Genomic DNA, 23,456 nt, shown 5'->3' on the forward strand with positions numbered 1-23,456 from the left:
TATGCAGTTAGGCGATTTTTGGGGGCTCAATTTTGAAGGCCTCAATTTGACTGATAATGAACAGCAAAACAAGCGTTGTATGTGTTTTTGCTCTGCATGTAGAGACTGTATGTCAAAGATGGAAACCCTATATCCTTTGTATTTCTATTATAAATGTTAAAAGTATTTTTAAAATTTGTTTTACGTCAGTGCGATTAAGATAAATGATTGAAAACCAAGATATCTTGGAATAATAGATGAATATGATGGAACCAGATGATATGAATTTGCAGTCTGTAATATATATATAATCATTAAACTAAATATATCATAAGGTGGGATTTAATATCTTGGAAATATATAAAAATATGACTGGAACACATTATTACAGCACCATCAGAGCTTTCAATCTTATCTTAATATTTACCTTTCTGTTCGTGTTTATTATGTAATCTGTCATAATCGAATGAATAATAATTATTTTGCATTTAACCTTGTACATGTAGCTATAAAAAATAAACCTATGTAAAAAATGTCAAAATAATTAGTCTACACTATTAATATTCTATTGATCATTGTTAAACTCATTTGAAGTTTTACAATAACATTTTATAAAAAAAAAATATATTAAGTCATGTAACCACCTCGATCATTATTTCCGTAAACTTTTAGGTCTGAGCTCACTGAATGGTTTTGTTTTATATTCCACTTTGCTCTAGTTTCTATACCTAATGAATCAAGATCAATCAATGTGAGCTTCGAGTCTTGTAAAATCAGTACGAAATTAGTTAATTCATATAAAATTTATAACTTGATTAACAAAAAACTCCGACTGCTGTGCACATATAAATACTTCGCAATCAATTAACGTGTGCAAATGATAGAAAACATTAGCATTACGTCTTTGGTTGCTATCGATGTATACTAGTAACTAAGCACATCTACATCAAAGAGAGATACCTGAACACGTTCAGTATCACTCTCCATTTTTAGGCAGATGCTGACGATTGTCGAGGAATCTTAAATGGATCAGTCCATCTTCAGGGGTGTGCATTCACAACAATAAATGTTTTAAGTTTTTATTAATTATGCGCTAATTGCAATTGTCTTAGTCATCCCTCTTTTTACTTATTGTAATATGATAACACGTGACTCATATTAAATAATTTATGACAAAAGCAATTTTAATATTAATTAATATTTTTAATTAGAATTGATAGATTGGAAAGGTAGGCATGATGTTTGTACCGGATATTACCCTCTTTCAAATGGATGGGGCCATGTATTGATGTACATGGTAACCGAGTACATTTTTCTTGTGGCATCGAACTTACTCTCGGCTTTGGATCTTTCTATAATTTTGTAACTCTGAACAGTCGTAGTTTTTGCATTTCGATTTTCACCCCTAAAAGTAAGTTTGCATTGTATTGCTATATTGCTTTGTTATTGTTGCTTTTTCTTATCATCAGTGATACCATCTGAAGTTCTGTTTTATAGAACTTGGATTCTTGCTGTGTTCATTATTTTGTAGCATGTTATTTTTTGTGTGTACGCGACTGACATGTATGTGCTGACAAATTAAATTAGCGGATTATCATAACTATGCTAACAGGAATTGTATGATATGTCTTCAAATATATCTATTGGATTCATCAGCAGTAAATAAGTCTTCTGCTTTGCTATTCGTTAACTGTTACCTGCCCACGTGCATCAATACGTGTTTTCATGATAAAAGATGATGTTTTAGAATGTATGTACTCAGGCATTCTTATGTGTGTATCGCGCACACCTTATAAAGAACACAAGTTCCTTGGAGTATGAAGTGCTAGATTCGACTAAAAGCCTAGCTGGAGTGGCAGTATTCTCCTCTCTTTTTCTGTGGATTTTAACTATTATTTCCTGCTTTTAGGATCTTTTCAAGGAAATATTACTTCTCTTTCTTGTATAGTCAGAAAGCATAAGGGGCAAGATGTTATTCCCAGGAAACTCCAGATGGAACAAATACTTGGTACGTCACATTTCCTGACTTCCGGAAAATTTTTGGATTCGTATAGGAACAGTCTTCGAATTTAGTGGGGAAAAGGATTAGTTCAGTATTGAAACATTGCTTTTGCTTGATAAAAATTGAATAAATGTGCTTGCTTGATTTGTTTTCGACAGCTAGTTTGTTTATTTTTCTTTCTAATGTGTATTATTTATTGTTGGCAGGCAGGACCCTCAGATCGTTCATCAAGTTCAACAAACGAAATGACTGTCAGGAGGAGCAGGTATTCATCGGTGCCACCAGGATACTTCGCTGTAAGTATTTTTTGTATATTATGCTTGTTCTGGAATTTACATGCTTTATTGTTTGCAATTCAAACATTTTTATATACAATAAGTCAAAGCAACACCTCTGGTGTCAGTTTAAAATCACAGTAAAAAAGAAGGCGCTGTATACATAATGTTTATTCCCAAAATTTAAATCCTGTCTATAGACTTTTTTAATTGGATCGTTTCATAAAAATCGGATTTCTTCGACATTAGTTTTGATTCCATCTAAGTTTAACCCGAATAATTAAAACCCCCCTTCCGTGATCGATTTCTCCAACTTGAAAAGCCAGTAAAGCAGCAGAAATTATATAACTGCTATTATTTGAGTTAATCTTATTTGAACAAATCTTTACCAAGTAAACAAAAGATTTTACAGGAAATCATACTTTTATTTAAGCATTATCATCCTAATGGTGTTACATTGTCACTTTAACATAAGTCTTCCTTTCGTCCCTGTGTATATTTGATCCGCTCAACATACAATATACTTTAAAAATTCGTACCAGCATAATATGTTTGTCTAAATGTATTAGTGCAGGGTAATAAAAATGTATGTGTATTTTTTCATGATTGTAATAGAATATGTACATATATTTTCTTTTTCTCTCGATAAGCTGATTAATGTTAGAGAAAAAAATATCGTTTCTGATTTTTACCTGTAATATTAGCCGGTGAACTTATAGAAAAAATAGTTTTTTTCGTTCTAGATGTAATTATAAATGCATTTGTATTTCAAATTGTATTGACACCAAAATGAAATTAAATGTTATTGAATAAACTGTGTTTATCTTTTCTGTATAATGGAACTAGATGAAAGATTCCCTCCTTAATCTTTGAAAGCTATTTTAGTTTACATTAACAGTAATATTTTGATACATTATATCGTGCTTACACCCTCATCGATGTATCTGATGTAGATAATAAACGAAACAAATCTAGAATTTTATAGATATTTATAATTTGCTGATGTGAGGGAGATCCAGTATAGTTTTCTACATTCGCTGAATTGAATTAGAAAATTTTGTTTCGGTTTTCTTCAATTTATACTTTAGCATAAAAATATCAATGATTTAAATTTTAGTATTTTATAACTACGGTATATCTATATAATTGTCAATATTATTCTTATTAATATCGACGATCATCAGAAAATATAACTTATAGAACTTTCTCCAATCATCTTTATTGCTACTTTGGTAAAAGAATGTTATCTTGATATGATGTCTGCACGTCATCATATACAAGTTTATACAATTCTGCTATCAAACCACACACTTCATCATATTTTCTTTATCAATAATGACATATATATATACAGACGATTACACAATCAATTATCAAAATCAATCAATTAAGCCTTTATTCTTGGAAACATATGATAACTATTATGAAGATGAAACAAATAATAAAATAGATAATATCAATAGCTTGTGTGTACAGTCATGTTTTATTTTTATCTCAATCATAAGCCGCTCGCGCAAGAAGTATCCGATTACCAATTACTAAAAGTAGAAACAACCACGGCCTTGCCAAATATTCAAGGTGAAATAGCTTCTATGTAATTATTGGCATCAGCAGTTCGTAAACAGGCTATACATTATTAGTAGAGGCAAGTGAATGTACAACATACACTTTTTTACAGTTTTGTTAAACTGATTAATCTACATGCAGGCTTGGTCGTTCAATATTAAGATTATAGAAAGTTGAATATAATTTATACACGAGTCCATCAGCTCGTGCCGAAAACTATTTGCAATCCAATCTTTAACTTTTTTTTAAAAGTGACAATTTGTGAGTGTAAACGATTTTATCGACAGAACACAAAATGTTAACAAATTTTGCTGGATTTCAATGGTTAAATTGATGTATATATTTACTTTTGTCTGAATATTGTAAATGAAAAAAAACGTTGCGTAAGGGATGGTTCCCCACCCTCCTCCGTCACAACTTTATTAATGAAATAAAAAAAAACTTAATTAAAACATAGTGTTATTGAGCTACACATTGAACTAAATTATTTATTCGGTAATTTTCCAAAGGGACTAAAAACTTATTTCAGTGTATGTTAACAGTCAATTGATCAACAGGTTAATTTTCAAAGTATAAAAATAGCTTTGTTTTTCCTCTTTGAACAGAGCACAAAAGGACATTCAGCACTCAAGAGATGGTCATATGCCCCACAATCAAGATCTGCCCTATACGAGGATACCTATATCCCCGAGGTCATCAGACCAAGATCATATTATGGTAAGTTTTAACAGTGTATTACAAAATTATCCGCATTTGCCCAGGCATTGACAAATTGTAACGTTTATGTTTGCTTTGGCATAGCTGCTATTGAGACAATTGTCTCGCCAAATTGAGATATACAGCGTGTTTATTACATATAATGATTGCTTCACCCTTTACACACGTGGTCCTCAATATTGACTTTTTTCTGAATTCTACTAAAGACAAATTGAAATAATTAGTCCTACTTGTTTTCTTAAAATGCCAACCGTAGGTATCAATATCAACTAACGTTCAAACTATGCTTTGGGGGGGAAACATACACTTACCGGTATTTCACCAAGAAGGTATAAACAGTGAAACTGACATGATGCCCCCTTTTCCCCCCATCAAAAAAATCTTTTTGTTATTATTATTTAGATCTAAGTTTTTTTTATTTGCTATCCTGCAATTATAGACACCAAGGATGGACTGAATAGAAATATAGTCAAATGGACTTCTCCGATCTGATAATAAAACCACATACCGAGGGAGGGTGTTTTATTTTATACCAACAGACGTCCGATGCCGCATGCACATGGAGAGTTACACTTTTTCAGTATACATTATTCTAAAGGCTGTCCAATGGCCAGCCCTTCACTTTGGTCGATCAATTTTGCATAACTCCCTTTTTGTTTTGTTTTTGTTTTGTTTTTTTGTTTTTTTATTTGTTATCGTTCTGTATTAAAATTTGATATGTATAGAAATATGTTCATGTCTAGTTTATCTCACCCTACAATATAACACAGGCTTAAAAAGAGCTTCTGTATATCTGTGTGACTTCGGCAAAACGATCGGCATATTAGGAAATTAATGCCGATGCCTTTCGTAGGTAGACATACTATCTATACGTCGGAGAACCCTTGCACGAACTCTTTCAGAGGTTTACAGATTGCATTTTGACAGACAGCATTTATTCCCCTGTCAAGCATGCTATGTTTTTCTAGCTGCCATCGAAATGTCTTTCCCCCCATCTGGTTGACTCCCACTCAAACTATAAATTCGTTCTTGTTCTAAATAATTATGAAATATTTGTCACTTGAGGTACATAGTATAAATTTTAAAAACAAATGTAAAGTAGAGACATACAGTGATTATCCAGGAGTTTCAAGGCATTTAATAATAATTATTATAAACTTGCACATATTGTTTAGTTCAGACGGGTTGCTACTTATACTATCCATTATTGACCTTGAAATTTTAAAATAACTTTTTATAAAATGATGCTTTAGTAGCAGTTGTCTACTTGTAGTAGAGTCTTAACGAAGAATTTATATTACAATCAAGTTTTTAATTTTAACATTGCCATCTTTCATGTCTTTTGAATGCAATTGTCAAAACATTTTCTTTTCTATCAAGACACATCCAGAGAGGAGAACGACATAAGACGAGGTGTCAACGATGAGCTGGTTTACACATCAAATTTAATGGATGACACCTACGATGTAGCAGCCAAATCACGCAGTAGAGACCAAATGCTGTTGAGGGACGCCGCAAGGGCACTTGTAAGTTTGCACTTTTCATAATTTATTTACAATTAATGAAATATGTATAATAAAATTATTATTGTTAAAATTTTATAGAAAACTACCATACATTTTGAAACTTTATGATTAAACCAGACCAATGTGGATTTTAAAGTAACACAAACATGTATATGTTTTCGGATTTGTGCCACCGACGGTTCGCTCGTTCATACATTATGACGTTTAAGTTTTGGTTTCAGCTTACTATTATAAAATTGTGGTCTGAAACATGAAATATATGTTTATTTTGATGTATACCTTTTACAATATACGCCATATTTGGATTTTGAACCAGATTTTTGCCGTCCAATGAAAATTAAAATGAGATATAGTGCCAGAATGACTCATTTACAATTCACATTGGACTGGTTAAACTATTATACTAGTAGTATAATTTCGATATTTTTCGTAGGCGTAATTGTCGGTTCTCGTTACCCTTGGACCAATGTCGTCAAGACCATAACTAAAGAAAAAAAAATATACGATTTACACCATACACATGCAATTGTGTAGTTCAAACAATTCTTATATATCTATATTTTTGTATAAAAGAAAAAAACAATAACCCCTGTATGTCGTTATTGAAACGAAATTCTTTTTTATTGTTTGATTAAAATTGAAGCCTAATTATTTTCGGCATTGTAGTATTTTTACTCGATGCAGTCTCCAAAATAAATTTCAACAAAAAATCCTACATTATCAATATAGTTTCACAATCCTTCGAAAAAAAATCGAACTTTTGTATATAATAAGCGTTAGCATAACTAATATTAAGAAAACTATACAAATTATAAAGCGTGTTGTCATGGAAACGGTTAAAGGGAAACCGATGTATGTTGTTTACAAGATGTTCTGGGGTTATTGTTTAATAATATTTGGCAAAACTGCAATTCGTGATTATTTGTTTTTTACTTAAAAATTGACAGAATTCATCGATTTATCGGATCTGACACTTACAACCTGCTGAGTATGTAATATCAATGGCAATCTGCCAAACACATGAATTGATACATCAGATTAAAAACACTAAATGTGTCTGTTTTACATATTTAATATCAGACTTTTCTATCATAGGTTGTAAACTATTCAAATATGACAAAGAAAGAGACTCTTACACATAGTTCTGACACAATGTGTTTATAAAAGATACGAATGTTAATTATCCTATAGTTTTTATTTTTATTTTACAATTATATCTAACGGACAATATGGCAGGCCGTTTTATTGTTTCATGGACCCAGTTCAATCAAATCCCTGATTATGTTTGTTGTTTTTCCTTCGTAGTAAATAAATTTAGTTTACATAAAGAGTTGGCCTATGATTGGTTTTGTTTATTTAAAAAAAAAGGAACAAAATTGTAACATTACAACAAATCTGTCTTAAAAGTTGATCGGAGTTTTGATCAAGATTTTGATAAAATCATATTTCTAGAAAAAAAATCTTTTAAAGAATAAGGTTATTGTCTCCGACTTTGTAAAAAAAAGGTCAAGTATTCGATTGCTGTTGACATGTTGAAACCCCTTATTTCCTTTAAGGTAGATAGGGTGTCTTCCTCCATCTTGAATTTAGAAATACAAGAAAACAAGGTCTAGATCTTTAATAGAATGTGCAAATTTTGAGAGTAGTAGGTAATTCATGTGTAAGAACTTTCATTTCAATATAGAAAATGACATGTTTTATCATATTTTTGGTTGTATTTTACAAAAAACAGAAAACTTTTGTTTGATTAATTTTTTTTTTTTCACATAACTTTGCCACATAAGGGGAAACAACTCAAATGCAAGGGCAGATAATTCAGATAAAGGTACTTTTACAATAGAATGTGTTAGGAATTTACCTACTTTATTATGTTGCAAGAAAACGGGTCCGGTGACCAATTTTACTTTTTCTAAACTGAAAGCATACTATTACTATTAATTCTATGGTGTATTTTACGCTTTATTGCAAAAAATTGGGTTTTCCATGCATAACCTATACAACATCTGTCAATTTTGAACACTGTGTTGCGTGAAAATAAGCCCCGTGATCCAATTTTTTTTTAAAGCATGATATTAATTACATGTTGGCAAATTATTAAAACATTCTATGGATTATAATTGAGACACCCCATCTACCTGTAAGTGTTAAAAATGAAACCAATATATATCAGCGAAATACTTTTCAACCCTGTACTATATTCTTGCTTTTTTATTAGCTATTGATCGTTTGAAAACTTTTATCAATCTGTACTTAAGATGGCTCTTTTGGTGGAGTTACATTTTAAAAATATGACATCTGTTTTCTTACGCAAAATTTATGTTCCTGTTTGGTATGGAACTTCTATACTATATTTGCCCTCTGCAATCTTAAAATAAAACACTTCATGAAGGCATTGTCTATGCAAAGTGTATATATGTAACAATCATTTTCATCATATGTGAACAACTTTTAAAAGCTTAGACATACAAAACTAAAGTCGGGGATAATCCTGCTCTCTTTGACATTGAGATTATACTATTTCGAAGCACCAATGTCTTATGTTTAATTTTAGACTAAAGAATGCTTCAAAATAGTATAATATAAATGTCATTAGGTACGGATAGGAACTAAGTTTACTATATTCCCATAATAGATATGCTGACCTTGTTAAGAGAATGGCTCTTTTTGATAAGTTACTAGTTCGCAAAAACACAATTACTTAGAGTTAACATATCTCAAACACCACAGTATACTATTTAAACTGCATTTTCCAACTCATAGGCCAACCACAAAACACTAAACATGAATATAAAATTTATATGGAATCAATCACATATTCATGCAGCCTTCAACGATGCCTGCTATCCAAGATAAGAAGACTACTTCTCTCACTCCAGCTAGGCGTTTTTCACCCCGCTCGACGTCTTCGATAACACCATCTTGTATAAAGAAACCAATTGCTTATCCACGACTTGCCCCGCCGATATATAGAGGAACAACTAACGTTCAACCGTTGGGCATATTAACAAAGCTTGATTGGACGTCCCCATTACGAAAGTATCAAATTCCCGAGCTATATAACGGAGACGATGTGTCGGAAATTTCATCCTACACGACACCAACACAGAGCGAAAGATCCTCCCCTGAAAGAGACGACGGGACTGGGCCACGCAGATATAAAGCACGAAGATTACCACATAGAAAAGTTGGTAACTACTATAAGCAGTTAGTACAAAGGCGAGCGGTACGCCCTGGAACAAACCCAAGATATTATCCCTATTTAGATGTTGAATCTATTGCATCGAATGATGACCTCGTATCTAACGGTGAGTATCGTGATGACGACGACGACTACCAAGACTACCAAAGTGTCACTGATGGCGGGGATGGTGATTATTATTATGTCAATAGAGAAAGGTCTCCTTCTCCAATCGAATATATTCCCTTTGGTCCACGCAGTAAAATGAATTTTGATAGTGATGATTATAAATGTCAAGTTCCAAGTATGACCGATTATGCTGTATCACATTATCATCCGTCCAAAAAGGAACCAGATTTTGATCCGGACAAATCCCGAATAAAAGACGACCTTGTATTTCACGACGTGGTCGCACATACAGCACACAAGGCTCGCGAAGCATTAAAACACGTAGATTTAGATCAGTATGATAATGCTAGTTTGGTAATAAGCGTCGAAGGTGAATATAAAGATCCCATTAAAGGAGAAAATATGGGATTTCACTACATAGCACGTCCACTTACACTAAAGGGTCCAATGCTTGCCGGTCCGGCCACATATGCATCAACTGCATCTGATTCTGCATTCAGTAGGTATATGGATGACTCGAGAGCATTCAGAGCAGAAGTAAGAAATAGACTTGAGACTGGTTATAAAACCTTAAGCGAAATTACATCAAAATATAAGGGTCATTCATATCCCATCATTACATCGTCTCATAGAAATTTTTCACGTGCTTTATCGCCGGTACGAGGTTCGTCATATATTCCTAGATTTTCATCACCTGTGCGATATTCATCTGAGTCTTTACCAATCAGTAATCTCCGAAAACGCCTAGAGGACATTGAAAACAGATTTAAAGCAAGCGGGTATGGAAAACGCCTAGACACGGACATAACTGATTCATTAGTGGTATTCCCTGTATCACAAAAAGAAGGCATGAAGGCTCTCAATGACCACTTACCTGGTCACGCTAACACCGTGGAACTGTATCAAGGAAGTGCAAAAGGCACGGAACTGTCAACTTTGGAAAAAATCAACATCAAGGTAACTGGGAATGACCAGACCATTGCCTTGTTTATACCATTTATATTTGCATTTCTAACTAGAAATAGTATAAAGCACGATGTGTATAATATTCAGGTTTTGAGTGTTTTTACTCCACCTTTTTTTCATAGAGCACGCATAACCTCGAATGAGTTACCAAATCTCCCAGATAGTTTTAAAGTATAACCTCGTATGAGTTCCAAATTACCTAGAGAGTTCCCTAGAACGTTGGCGGACCTTATTTTAATTCCCTTTATCTTTTAACACATATATATATATGTTAGTACCAAAATATTCTCATAAAGAGTAATGAGTTCATCTTTCGAATTTGAATTCATTGTGTTCTTTTTGGCGAAAAATTTCTAAAATGTATCAAAAATATTTGTTAAAATTAGAATATGGAGTAGTCGATCTGAATGTATGTCTAACTAGTTTTGTTTCGTGCTGCTTATTCTAATTCGAACAGAAGGTTGCTTGAATAAGCAAAATCTATAAACGCCCATGAGAATGAACATATTTCGGTTTATTTTCACTGAAAGAACGGTTGACTGGGTCCGTGTTTCAAAACCTGCCATAAATGTGTACAAAAAATCATTGATTTTACGGTAAGGTATATTTTTTCAGTATCTGAATGCTACCATGGTTACTAGTATTTTTTATTTTTCCCTCCTTTGGTAACAGGTTGACACAGAGACATATGTATCACCTAGATCTTCAGTGACTTCAAACCGGGTACGTGCAACATCGGTTGTCGCCAGACCCGCGCCACTGACAAGCCGAGCTGTATCCTGCCCTCCTACTTCCCGACGTTCCAACCAGGTAGTTGTAATTCTAAATAGGCCTGCTTTTCAAGGACGCTCCCGTGTCTTCTATGCCAAGTCACGAGCCCCGGCTGTAAGGGAGCAGTCAATGCCACCGATTAATTTCGCCCGAAATATAGTTATTTCCCCTATGGAAGAACTAAGAGGACGAGTTGCTGCCAGAAGAGTCATCAATACAGCTACTGGTTCATTTTTGCTTCCAAAGTACCAACCTTACCAGTCAATGTACCAGCCTTATATATCAAGTTATCGACCTACGTACATGCGTCGGTACCTTGCTACTTTAAAAGATGTTATACCAGGCAGATACCCAAGCGAGGGCCTCTCATCATCTTTAAAACGCAAAAAATATAGAAAGGTGATAAAAAAAAATATTTTCACCTGCATTCGATTGTTTTTTGGAATTATTGTTATATTTGTCAACGTAAATTCATCAATATTAAAAGGGTGGACTTGACTTGTAAGTTTGTTATGGAGCAAGTCAAACCAGCCTTTTCCAGAACTGCAGACCCATTCAGCCGTGGCTTTCTGGCTTTTTTGTGTTGAGCAATTCCTTGTTGTCATGTGAATTCAATTTTAAAAAGTAATAATTTCTGTCTTTTGTCAAATGCTTTAAACGTATTGCTACAGTTGATTCTCATGGGAAAGACATGCGCGCGTGTTTTGCATTGCTTATTCAAGCCAACTAACTCACCCTGTTAGATTCTTCATTTTCAGATAAGCATGCGTGTTGTCACTGCTGAAAAAAGCAAAGCATGATGGGATTACTGCTGAACATGACATTGCTGTTATATTTTGGTATGGCATGATAATTTTGTTGCATGTAATTTTTATTCTTCTATCTGTCTCTTTCACTTATTTGAATTTCAAACATTTAAATCAAAGAAAAGGGAATAAATCTGAAGTTTTAAAAGTGATTAATTGTCATTGGTATTACTTGTCATTGATATTCAAGTATAACCTCATATATCGAAAATTATTCAATTATAATCTCAAATATATAGTATTACTCAAGTATTATTTGTTTATCTTTTAATGGAGTAAAAGCAATAATTATGTATTTTAATTTGATAATTATTTACAAAGATGTTTTTTTCGACAGGATAAGATAAATGTTTCAAGGATGTTCGCTACTCGAATCTTGTAACTGTGCTGGTTTTACGTTATCAAAGCATTTTAATAAGTTTTAAATGATCCCTATATAATTTAAATCAAAATGAATATAACATATAGATCAGTTTTTTTTTAAATTAATATTGTATAATTTATCATTTCAATATCAGGATAAACGTAAAATATAATATATCAATAGACATTACTTGCAAAGTGTTATTTTTGAAAATGCGTTTGCATATAATAAAGAACACGACCTTTAATGTCATCGCTTAGTGTTTATCTTTTACGCGTAGAACATTAAATGAAGAATGTAAAGTTAGAGTAAGAACAATATGTAGCGAACATCTTAAACAGCAAAGAGACAGAAACACTTTCCTTCCTTGGTTATCTACCCTTACCCTCATAATTATATCATTATAAACAGGCTGCACTTGTCGGAAATAAAGTCGAGATTTCAACCCCACACCGAAGAAGGCCAAAGTCCAACTACGCTGCTAATAAAATGAGGGAGCTGAAAAGAGAGGAACGTGAATATGAGGTAAATTAGTGTCCCGTTTTTAAACAACGAAAAAGACAATAATTTCAGATATAAATGATTCTACCTAAAAACCCATTTTCATTTTCATGGAATTTTCCTTAACTCATGTTTGAACAGAAGTTGTCTTTACACGCAAGGCAGTTCAATGCCTGTCAATTATTCCTATCTTCCCTATCGTCATGATATAGCCTTATGAGGTGCGAGAAATTTAAAATTCCCAGGTTTGAGGGTGTTAAAATGACCTCAAATAAAGATTAAGGCCACTTTTTTTTTAAATTTCCAAATCATTTGGACAAGTTTCCATCTCCTCTTCCCTTTACCAGTATATACAACTGTCTAGTGTTTTATTCCAATCCTTAATTCCAATATTAGCATCATATTTTATATAGAAGATAGTTCTAGAAAAGAGTGATTATATTAGACTTTTCGAGTTTTTCTCTATACTGCATGTAGAACTTTTACTGCTACACTGTGTCTCATGTTTCTAATCAAAATTGTTCACTGTTTAGCAGAAGTTGTGCGTCATTGATTTTGAATGGTACAAGAAAAATACTTTTCTACGATAGGAGTTAAAGAAAAACATGCTGGATCAGATTGAATGCGTATAAAAATTATTATATCATCATATTTTATTTAACAAACCTTAGTCTTTGAAAACAAAAATCTGAATTTTACGAATTTCAAGAAAGTACTCATATCATGCAAGCTGAGTTCCAATTATTTTTAAAATAAAAAATGCATTTATTAAGGGTTTTAAAACCCATAATGAATGGTATGTCAATATTCTTGTAATAAGTTTTGGATATTTTGATCCCCAGTGAATAAAGGTAATATCTTTCAGACTTTATTGATCGTTTCTAAGCGACTAGATCATGGCTGATATGTTACGTGTATCGAAATATGACATATGTAACTTTTATACTTTATGAAATATAACAAATAAAGTATTCTGAATATAGAGGTACAAATGTTTATACTGGAGGTGAATATCGCAAAATTTCAATAATAAGACATTGAATAATATTTTCTCGTCACCCTATCCAATATCAAACAATATATTTGGTTACGCGATGCCAACTTTTGCATTTACTGGGAATTTTTCAGACTGCACACAAAATTTAAAAAAAGCCTTCTCAGTAAACGATTAAAAATCAATAAACGAAAATTACAGTGCAGCAACATATCTGCTTTTCCAAAGTTGTAGAAAGGATTTCGATAAAAACATAGAAATTTGATTTTTGGAAGATCTACGTAAACGATCTATTTATACTTTTATTTTTCAGATATTTAATTTATAACTTCGAGAGTATACACGTTTGTTATATATCGTTTTGCGGTATTCATATACAGTTTCACTTTCTATAGATGCAAAAGTTACCTTTTTAATAATATAACTGAAATGGAATTATCTTTTGTGGTATTTTAATTCAGTATTCCATTTAACAGATATTCAACAGGGCGTAGAACATTTTAGCGAAAATTTTAAACATTTTTTTTGGCCATTTGTAAAATCGTTTAATGTTTTTGATCTTTTGATTTTGCCATTTTGTTTAGGGACTTTCCGTTTTGAATTTTCCTTGGAGTTCGGTATTTTCGTTATTTTACTTTTTAATCGATTCCGATTTATTTTTGATAGTCCGTAGTTACAGGGTATAATCTTACTTAAATTGGTTTGGTTTAACATGGGCACCAATGATGTTAAAACAAATAAAAAGAAGATTCAAGGACGAATCCCTTCATCGAATCGACATCGACACAGATTATAAAGGCTAAGAAATGCAATACGATTAGGAGAAGGAACAGTTCTTAATTTAATTATATGGTCAATATTTTGTAGAAAATTAGTAAAGATTCCATTATGTACAATCAATTAAATATACATTCCCAAATAGAACCGTTTTGTAATTATTGGTACCTAAAACTTATTATTTAAAATACATAATTGATTTTAATGTACTTAGATTTCTTGTATTTAGATTAATAAAACAATCTCATATTGTCTAGTTTTGACATTGCAATTGGTCATTCTACTATTTTATATTGTAAATGGATAAACAACGCTAATATGGTCTTTCATCATTTGATTGTTTTTTCTAAAATCGGTTAAAAATGTCACCAAGTTGTCTTATTTTTCCGCGAAAAAAGTTCTACCAATTCGCTTAAATGTTCTCTGCCGATTTGACAACCATTTACTTATCAAGCAATCTTCTCAATACAAAGTTTTTTATTTCAAATATCAGGCATTAAATTCATCAAATTAATTGAGAAGTGACCCCTGTGTCTGAGAATATTTTATTTGTAACACATCGCAATCGCAGTATTTTACTCATTTTAATTAAAAACGGCCCCATTTGTAACTTCAAAATTTTTAAATATACCAGATAAATACACTCCCGATAGTCGAGAACACAAGGTGTCTAGCGATTTGAAATGTAAATAAGCAAAACTACTCTTTTTCGTTGTTATTTAAAATCAGAAAACAATAATCTGAAAAACCACATTTTTATTCCAAATTTCAGAAAAGTTAACGAATCATATAAATTTATTATTTTGTAAACATCCATGACAAAAGTTTGAAATTTATGACTGTTTTTTTTACTGATTTCAAAAATAGATAGGGAATCCGTTCCTTGGTCATTTGAATAAAATACAACTCCAAACTCAAAACGTTTAAATATCTTCTAAATCAAACAAAATAACAATCATTTGCTAATTTGTTTTTTTTTTTATGGTTCGATGTTTTATTTTGCAACTCTGAAATGTAGACAGTTCCAAAAATTAAGGTTCTAACTCACTAAGATAAATATGGCCTTAGTTGCAAGTGGCTATTATAAGTATGTCTAGGGCGACATATCTCCCAATGTTTCTGCGTATATTTTTCATGATGTGTACATTTGGATGTTCATGATAAAGGTAAAACCAGAAAATTTTAAAGAGAAACAGAATTGTGTTTCATTCGCTAGTAATACATCTATGTGTTTATAAAATACTTTAAAAGAGACCAGTGTAGCATGAAAAAGTAATAGCATTGCCCTTTAGTGTACATATTAACTGGAGGAGGAATTTTTCAGGTAGAAGCTATTCCAACACAAATCACAACAGGATTAAAAGCTACTACAGTGTCAGTGAGTATTGAATCAGTGTCATTGCAGTTCAAACGATTCAAGTCAGAATTTTACAAATTTATTGGAGTTTTTATTAATGAAGATAACTTATTTACCTTATATTTTTATATTTTTTTGTAGCTTAGATTTTCCCTATATTTATGTTGCAGATGATTTCTGTCTTATATCGAGCACCAGTAAATCGATTTCTATTAAACATTTAAAATTGATATTATTATGTTTCTTAAAGTAAAGATTAATTCCAAAGCTTAAAGGTAAAATGCTTATTTTTGACGAAAATTTGTAATTTTCTGACAAATAATCTGTTTTTAGTTTTTTCTATGTTTTTTCATCATCATTTTCATCTAAGTGTAATCATTATAAAAACGAAAGCACTTGTTTCTGACTATCAGCATGGCTTTATGCGTTTAACGGCTTTTGGCAATGCAATATGTTGCCAAACCCATGAGATGCGCTTGTTTACAATGCAATTGTCTTTCCACATGACCCTGTTAAATGACACGGGGGCAAATACATATTATCATATATCTTGTCGTGTTTGCTTGCCGCATGTGATTTGTTTATTGAAGAAGAATTGATGCGCAACAAGTGGCAGTCAATACCTTTAAATCCAAATGTTTCAGCCACTCTACGGTGGAAAGTCGCACTGGGATGAAGAGGGCCACGTTACAAAACCAAAAAACCTCATGTCATGGAAGGTTTGTACAAGTTTTATTTTAAACATTTTGTTTATCTTCTTGCAGAGTAGTTTGCTTTGAAGCTTCTTCTTTTTTATAAAGGTACCCTAGTTATTAAAACATGTTGTTTTGAACAGCGGTATGCTACTGTTGCCTTTAACTACATTTACACTCTTCTGTTTTTCAATGAGTTATTATGAGACGATTTCTTGAAAAAAAGCTGTTACATTTTTTTCAACTTTTATTCAACATTACCGGGTACCTTTATGAAAATTAATAAAATGCCTTGTAGTTAAGGGTTATTTAGTGACATATGTTTTAGTACTATCAATATTAAAGATATAAGAGATTTAATAGTTTGAACCTGTAGAATTTAACATGTTTCATAAAAAACCCTTATCCGTTTAAACGACAGCTTGTTAGATGCTTAGCTTGTATATCCTTTATGCTCATTGTATATGTTTTCCTTTTCTAAATGCCTTGAAAAGATAAAGTTTTGTTAAATCAGAGGTAAGGATGCTGCTGTTAAATATCGATTAGTTTAAACATTACGTCTTCTTATGATTGTAAGTTTCTTTCTAAGATTCGGTTAAGAGATCTACGATTGAGAAAACTACCCCTTCTATTGTCGATACTAGCCAGTTTGATATTTTTAACGTTATGAAATTGACGTTTTTACGATCTAGAAACACATACACATATGTTTTATTTTAATCTACTAAACAGGAAGACATATACAATTTAAAATTAATCTCCTTTCTGTATCTTTTCAAACTCCACAGGAGTTTTCTTCTCTACGTAATGAGCATGCCATTTAAACATTAACAGTAAAAGTGGTAGCAATCCTTAAAGAAAAACAAATTTATATTTTATTTCTTCATTTTTTAATCTAAGAGGTACTTCCGTATGTTTTATTGCTAAAACCGATCTTATATTTAAATAGTAGTATTTAATTTTTAAAAAGTTTTTTTTTATAATCCTGGTAACTATTTATAAATCAAATCAAAATACTCGCGCAAACACAATAATAATAAACATGACATGTAGATAAAAAGAAAAGAAGTGGTATAATTGGCAATAATACAACTGTCCACCAGACACTAAATGACACAGACGTAACCAACTATAGGTTACCGTTCGGTACGCCTTCAACAATAAGCATATCCAATAACACATAATGTATGAAATTCATCAAATTAGTAGGTGTTAATAACGTATTTAAAGCATAAATTCGTTCTGAGTTCTGAGGCTGTGTAACATTTGGATATGCAACACTCTACCAAAGCTTTGACATCTGCAGCACACTATAAGAGAGGACAAACCACACTGAGATATTACAAATGATACACCAAACGTTTTTCTTTCGGATTTGCGGCCCTAAAATTTTCTGTGTGACATATCTATTTCGATTCAACATTTGTCGCTATGTATATAAACAAGTCCTTAAATCCCTTAGTAATCATACCCAATTAAAGTCCTAATTAAAATAATAGTCAATAATTAATTAACAGATTTTATACCGAGTGGTGGTGTGTGCATGATCCAAATTTCTTATAGTAATAAATTTTATTTACTTATTCTTTCTTCCGAAATTTTATCCAAAAGTTATTATGTGTGCATTGTGATAGAAACAAAAACAATTAATGTTTTATTTTTTTCATTTTTTGAGTTTCCTAAGGACTATTTCTTTTTAATTATTAGTGTTTCAGTAAATATACTAAATAACGATCAATATTTTTCTATAAAGATAACATCAAAATTGAAATTGACTTAAAGTAACTACATGCACAGCTTTAAACACACAAGGCATGATAGTATGATCCAGCTTTGTTCAATGTTTCCAGTATCGCATTGAATCCCGTGTTCCTCCTGGTGATTACTTTTTCCCCATAAAGACGATAGGTCATGTACGAGAAAAGCTTCTTCACGTTAAGGAACAGATGGACCGCCATAAACAACTTATGGATAGATATCTACCTAATGAGGACACAGATACTGATGTAAAAACAAAAATTATGAATATGTATGTAGATATGGAACAACATAATCCTTAGTAAGTTTTATGCATCAAAGTGAACTGATGCAGTCTCAGGTTTGGAGTGAAATGTAGCTAGAGCGAATGCTTGTGTGGTTTCTCGGATTTTGCTGCTTAGATAGCTGCATGTTTTGCTTTGAAGCTTGTAGACAAAGCTATTCCTCATTATGTTATTCATCAAATAAAGGGTAATTTTATGTTTGGTTTTAGGACAACAATGAGCGTTGCAAGAAGCGTGTCCGATTCAGGTAGACAGAGTGAACCCCTTAAACACAATACCATTGTCAGATGAATGCCCTCCTTTAAATTTAAACCGATGTGTTTTCATTCTGAAGTGGTAACAATTATATTTGTTTTAACAATTTCCCTGAAGAAACCCTTTCTTACTTTTCTGTTTTATCCTGTTTTTCGTCAACTATTTTTAAGAGTTCATTTATTCCTAATTTCGTTCTTCATAAATTCAAAATATTTTTATCTTAAATTGATAAAAAAAAAAACCTTCTCTTAAATATCTATTATTTGTCCTTTGCATATTACTATCATTTGGAATGGTTAACATATGATAAAATGTTAGCACTATTGTAATTGCTAGTTAAATTCTGAGTTGTAGCGTAGATCTGAATGATTAGACTAGAATCTAAAGGGTAAAATAATGCAGTTAGTTAATTCTTTTTTGTTAGAGTAGCCATTGTTTTAAACATAAATATACCTATTTTTTTTCTTTTTTTGCTTAATATTAAAAGTTTTTATGAGTAAAATCATTTGGATATTTAAAAACCTTCAATTAATAAGACGATATATAAAGAAGGATTTTTCTTCTGTATAACAGATATTATAGTTTACCTCAATATTTCTGAAGAATGTTTTTTTCAAATAAATTATAACCATCAATCATGTGTCATCTACTTCAAAGTCATCAGATTGGAACTAAACTGCTTAATTGCATGGCATTAAGACATTTTTCTTGATGTGTAGTCTTTTCAGAAGAAGGGAAGGTTTATTAACAACCAAATCATGTGAAAATTCACCACCCAGTAGCATTCTTCGATCTCCGACGCCACGTAGGGCTGCCGTAAGTTATGCCTATGTTTATCGTAAAGGGCGTCTTCTCACAATTTCGAAATAAGAATGATAGTATGTAAAATGTTCAAAAAAACATACGATATTTTTTAAATTGTGACCAAGACGCCCTTTCTGTATGTTTGTATACTGTATTAGTAACAAGTAGACACTGTGACGCAACACAGATCAATATTTATGCGCTAGGTTAATGGTATAAGCTGTCAGATACAAGTGCTTTCGTTGATATATTGAAATCAACACATTTGATGTCATTTTCATTATCAAAATCACTAATTACATTTTTTCATTCCACTAACATATTTTAAATGTTGTGCGAAATATCATACTTTGCTTTTCATTGTTGCTTGAATTATAGAATTATGTAAAGTGTTAATTGAAGCTGAAATTTCCATGAAAAATATTTTTGATTAATCGTCTTATAGTATAAAAACATCATTCATATCTTAAGAATGTATTAAGCCTTATGTGGTTCTTTTCAATGCAGTCAGTGCAGCCTACTGCAACGTTAAAACCTTCAGATGGTTATCAGCCAATGTCCGATGTCCGTCGACGAGTAAGGAGGGTCATTTGTAAGAATAGAGGAAATCCACGCTTTTTCAAGACTGACTGAACATTGTTGTTGGTACGGGTGCTACAGTAATATAGAGGAATCTTGCACCTGTAGACTATAGAACTCCATATACCCATATATTCAGATAGTTTAATACCTAACAATTATATTCTATACTGTATAGTTTCTGCATTGAGTTGGAACCCTCTTATTTCTGGAGTGAAGAACAGTTGTATTCTTTCCGGTTGGACCAATACAATCAAATCTGTTATACCTAACATTCACGCCCAATCATTTTTGTCTATGCACTTATCCTTATCTTTCCAACGTGAACATTAAGATTGGTAATTCCTGTACCTCGTGTGACCTTTACATTCACCGTATGAAGCACCTCTTGTCCTCAATCTTATATCTTCTTTGTAACATTTAAATTATATAATCCCATATTCTGGTAAAATACTTAAGTGTTTCGTGAACACTGCATGTATCTCTCATGTCTTTTGACTACTAATACATTCGAGTAAAATAATGATTTATCAAGGATGAACTTTGTAAATGATGTTAAGACACCAATCTCTACATGCACTTAATTAAGACCAAATCGATGGAACATAGCTTTGTTGTTGCTTTTTATCTAAAAGTCACCGTGCGAACTTCAACATTGAGCAATATTGCACGTCTTACTTTAAGTTAAAGTTTGTTCATCCTAGCAACAGATTGGCGCATATTTTGGCTACACCTATACATTTAGCTCAAATTTTAATGAGTTTTGATAGAAATCATTTATTAGAGGAGAAGATTGAAAAGCCTTTTCTGTCATTGCAGTCATAAGAATAACTAAAATTTAAGATAAAATGTTCATGGTAACACCATGCGATTTGCTTTCATTTCGTATAGAAAACATAATATGGTTTTGAAAGGCGACAATCAAATTGTGTTTTTTTTTTTCTTTTTGCATACAGTTTATGGTCATTTTAAAAAAGGATTTATTCACCAAAAAAAGGATATAAAAACGACAATTTAAATTATGAACCCTTAATTTGACTGACATGGTGCAGGCATATACAACATTTATATTGCAATCACTTTTTCAGTGCATATTTGCATGATGTAGTGTTTCTCTCTGTTTAGATAGTGACAGAATATTACTTTTTCCCATTCACTTATGTAACTCGAAGGGTAATTTTCAAAATCTATTTAAAATTTTAACCTAGGTTTACAGTTGCGACAACGTCTAATGCATTTCTTAATGTATTATGAAATAATATTAAATGTTTTTCAAAATTATTTGAAACTAGTTTTAATATTTGCAAATTTGAATGTCTCGTAAATGGTTAGAAGGGAGGGGCGAACGATACCAGAGGGACGGACATTCAAACTCTTAGTTCGAAAATAAACTGACAACGCCATGGCTTAAAAAGATATAGACAAACAAACAAATAATAGGATACAATAAACAACTTAAAAAGAACTAAAGACTAAGCAACACGGACCCCATCATGAAATGTCACAAATGTTCAATCTTAATTGTACAAATGCACAAATCGATGTACCTTCGATTAAAATCATACCATAGAGGTTTATAACCTTCTTTTTGGTCCAAATATTATTTTGAATTATGAAAATATGAATTAACATCCTTTATGCTGCGAGAAAAATAAGCAGGGTTGTCCAGCCCTTTTTCATTAGGAATAACAAATTTCACTTATCAGATTACCATTAAGATTCAGGACATTATTAGAATGTGATAGTTGTGTCTTCACTAGATCATTGCTGTGTTCACTCATTGTAACGTCTCATTGTATAATCACATGTGGATATAAAACCTCTTTTTCATGTTTACTGCATGCAAATAGAGATAATATCATACTCTTAAGTGACATTTTGTATTTACTCTATATAGCTTCTAATAAATGTACATATTTATGATAAATTTTAACCATTTATGCATACATCATTAATCTATGATTTGTTTCTTTTAAATATGATATAGGAGTTACAAATCCACTGAAAGTATATATCTATTTTCTTAATGCAATATAGTCTTTAACTGTATATCAATTCATTAATAGTTCAAATTCAAAAAAAATTTAACAAGTATTATTTAAAATTTCGGTCCTCATCATATGCATGTTTTTTTTTCAATGTAAGACATCAAAATGAATTTAACATATTGATTTTCAATGTCTTAATAATATCTTCCTGTTTTATCAGAGTGTGAGATACTGAGATGGGAACGTTCAAAGGACATTTCGATAATATCTGGAAGGAGGAGCCAATCACCTAGAACATTTCATTGAAAACTGCCATATACACATCTTTAAGCAGCGATTTCTGACTTTAAAAACTTTTGGATGTAATTTATTTGTGCTTTTATCTGTATTGCCCTGTCTCTCGTTTACAAATGTGTGCTTACGTTGATACACAAAACACTGATGTTCAGAGAATGTTCTTTTTGTACAAGAACACATTTCGATATGAAGACGGGACAATTATCCAGCGATGTGAACCGTAGCGATAAAAAAAAATCGAAAATACGACTGCATAATTGAAATTAATTGTAAATTAGAAAAGAATATATTATAACTTATATTGTACAAAACAGATATATTATATATTTATTTATAAGATTTCACTTCTGATATCAATTTGATATATTTTAATAAACAAATGTTATACGTATATGTTTTAAAACTTCTGTGATACTGTAGTGTTACTGTCACTTGCGGTTTGTTGGTCTAATGACAACTATTGTACGAAAGTATTGCTATATTAAATCGTCTTTTGCGTATTTATTTGTTGTCATGTCTTCAAAAAAAGAATTTTTCAACACACTCATTTTATCATAATTGGTGCAGAAAAATGTGATTCTCCTATGACATTTACAACGCATCTAATCTTAATGTTTGATAGTTATCATGATTGATTTGTTGATTGGTTTCAGTACAGGAAGCATGACCCAATCGGATTGTGTTGATACATTTTGTGATCTAAGGAAAATATGTTTACTAAAAGGCACCCTCTGTTACAGTCCTCTTAAAGGTTTGAAAAGTAAAATTACAAAAATACTGAACTCCGAGAAAAATTCAAAACGGAAAGTCCCTAAGCAAAAGCTCAAATACATCAAATGAATGGATAACAACTGTCTTATTACTGACTTGATACAGGCATTTTCTTATGTA

General features: G+C 31.6%; 1 protein-coding gene across 11 annotated transcripts; it reads left to right on the forward strand.

Annotated features, from left to right (window-relative positions):
• The first annotated feature begins 1,249 nt into the window (after positions 1–1,249).
• Positions 1,250–23,065, forward strand: LOC139523025 (uncharacterized). Of its 11 annotated transcripts, none has more exons than XM_071316756.1 (12): positions 1,250–1,390; positions 2,188–2,277; positions 4,428–4,539; positions 5,920–6,065; positions 8,890–10,329; positions 12,691–12,804; positions 15,876–15,929; positions 16,553–16,627; positions 18,451–18,659; positions 19,617–19,713; positions 20,209–20,346; positions 22,489–22,713. In XM_071316756.1, exons 2-11 carry the CDS (start codon positions 2,227–2,229, stop codon positions 20,332–20,334), a joined length of 2,424 nt encoding a protein of 807 aa, XP_071172857.1. In that variant the 5' UTR covers positions 1,250–1,390; positions 2,188–2,226; the 3' UTR covers positions 20,335–20,346; positions 22,489–22,713. The 11 variants fall into 11 exon arrangements, 10 of the variants coding, with proteins under 10 accessions (XP_071172857.1, XP_071172862.1, XP_071172865.1 ...); XM_071316758.1 differs by having other exon boundaries at positions 1,265–1,403; XM_071316755.1 differs by lacking the exon at positions 1,250–1,390 and adding an exon at positions 1,736–1,987.
• Positions 23,066–23,456: the final 391 nt, after the last annotated feature.

Source organism: Mytilus edulis, chromosome 5, assembly GCF_963676685.1.
Source record: "Mytilus edulis chromosome 5, xbMytEdul2.2, whole genome shotgun sequence".
NCBI lineage: Eukaryota > Metazoa > Mollusca > Bivalvia > Mytilida > Mytilidae > Mytilus > Mytilus edulis.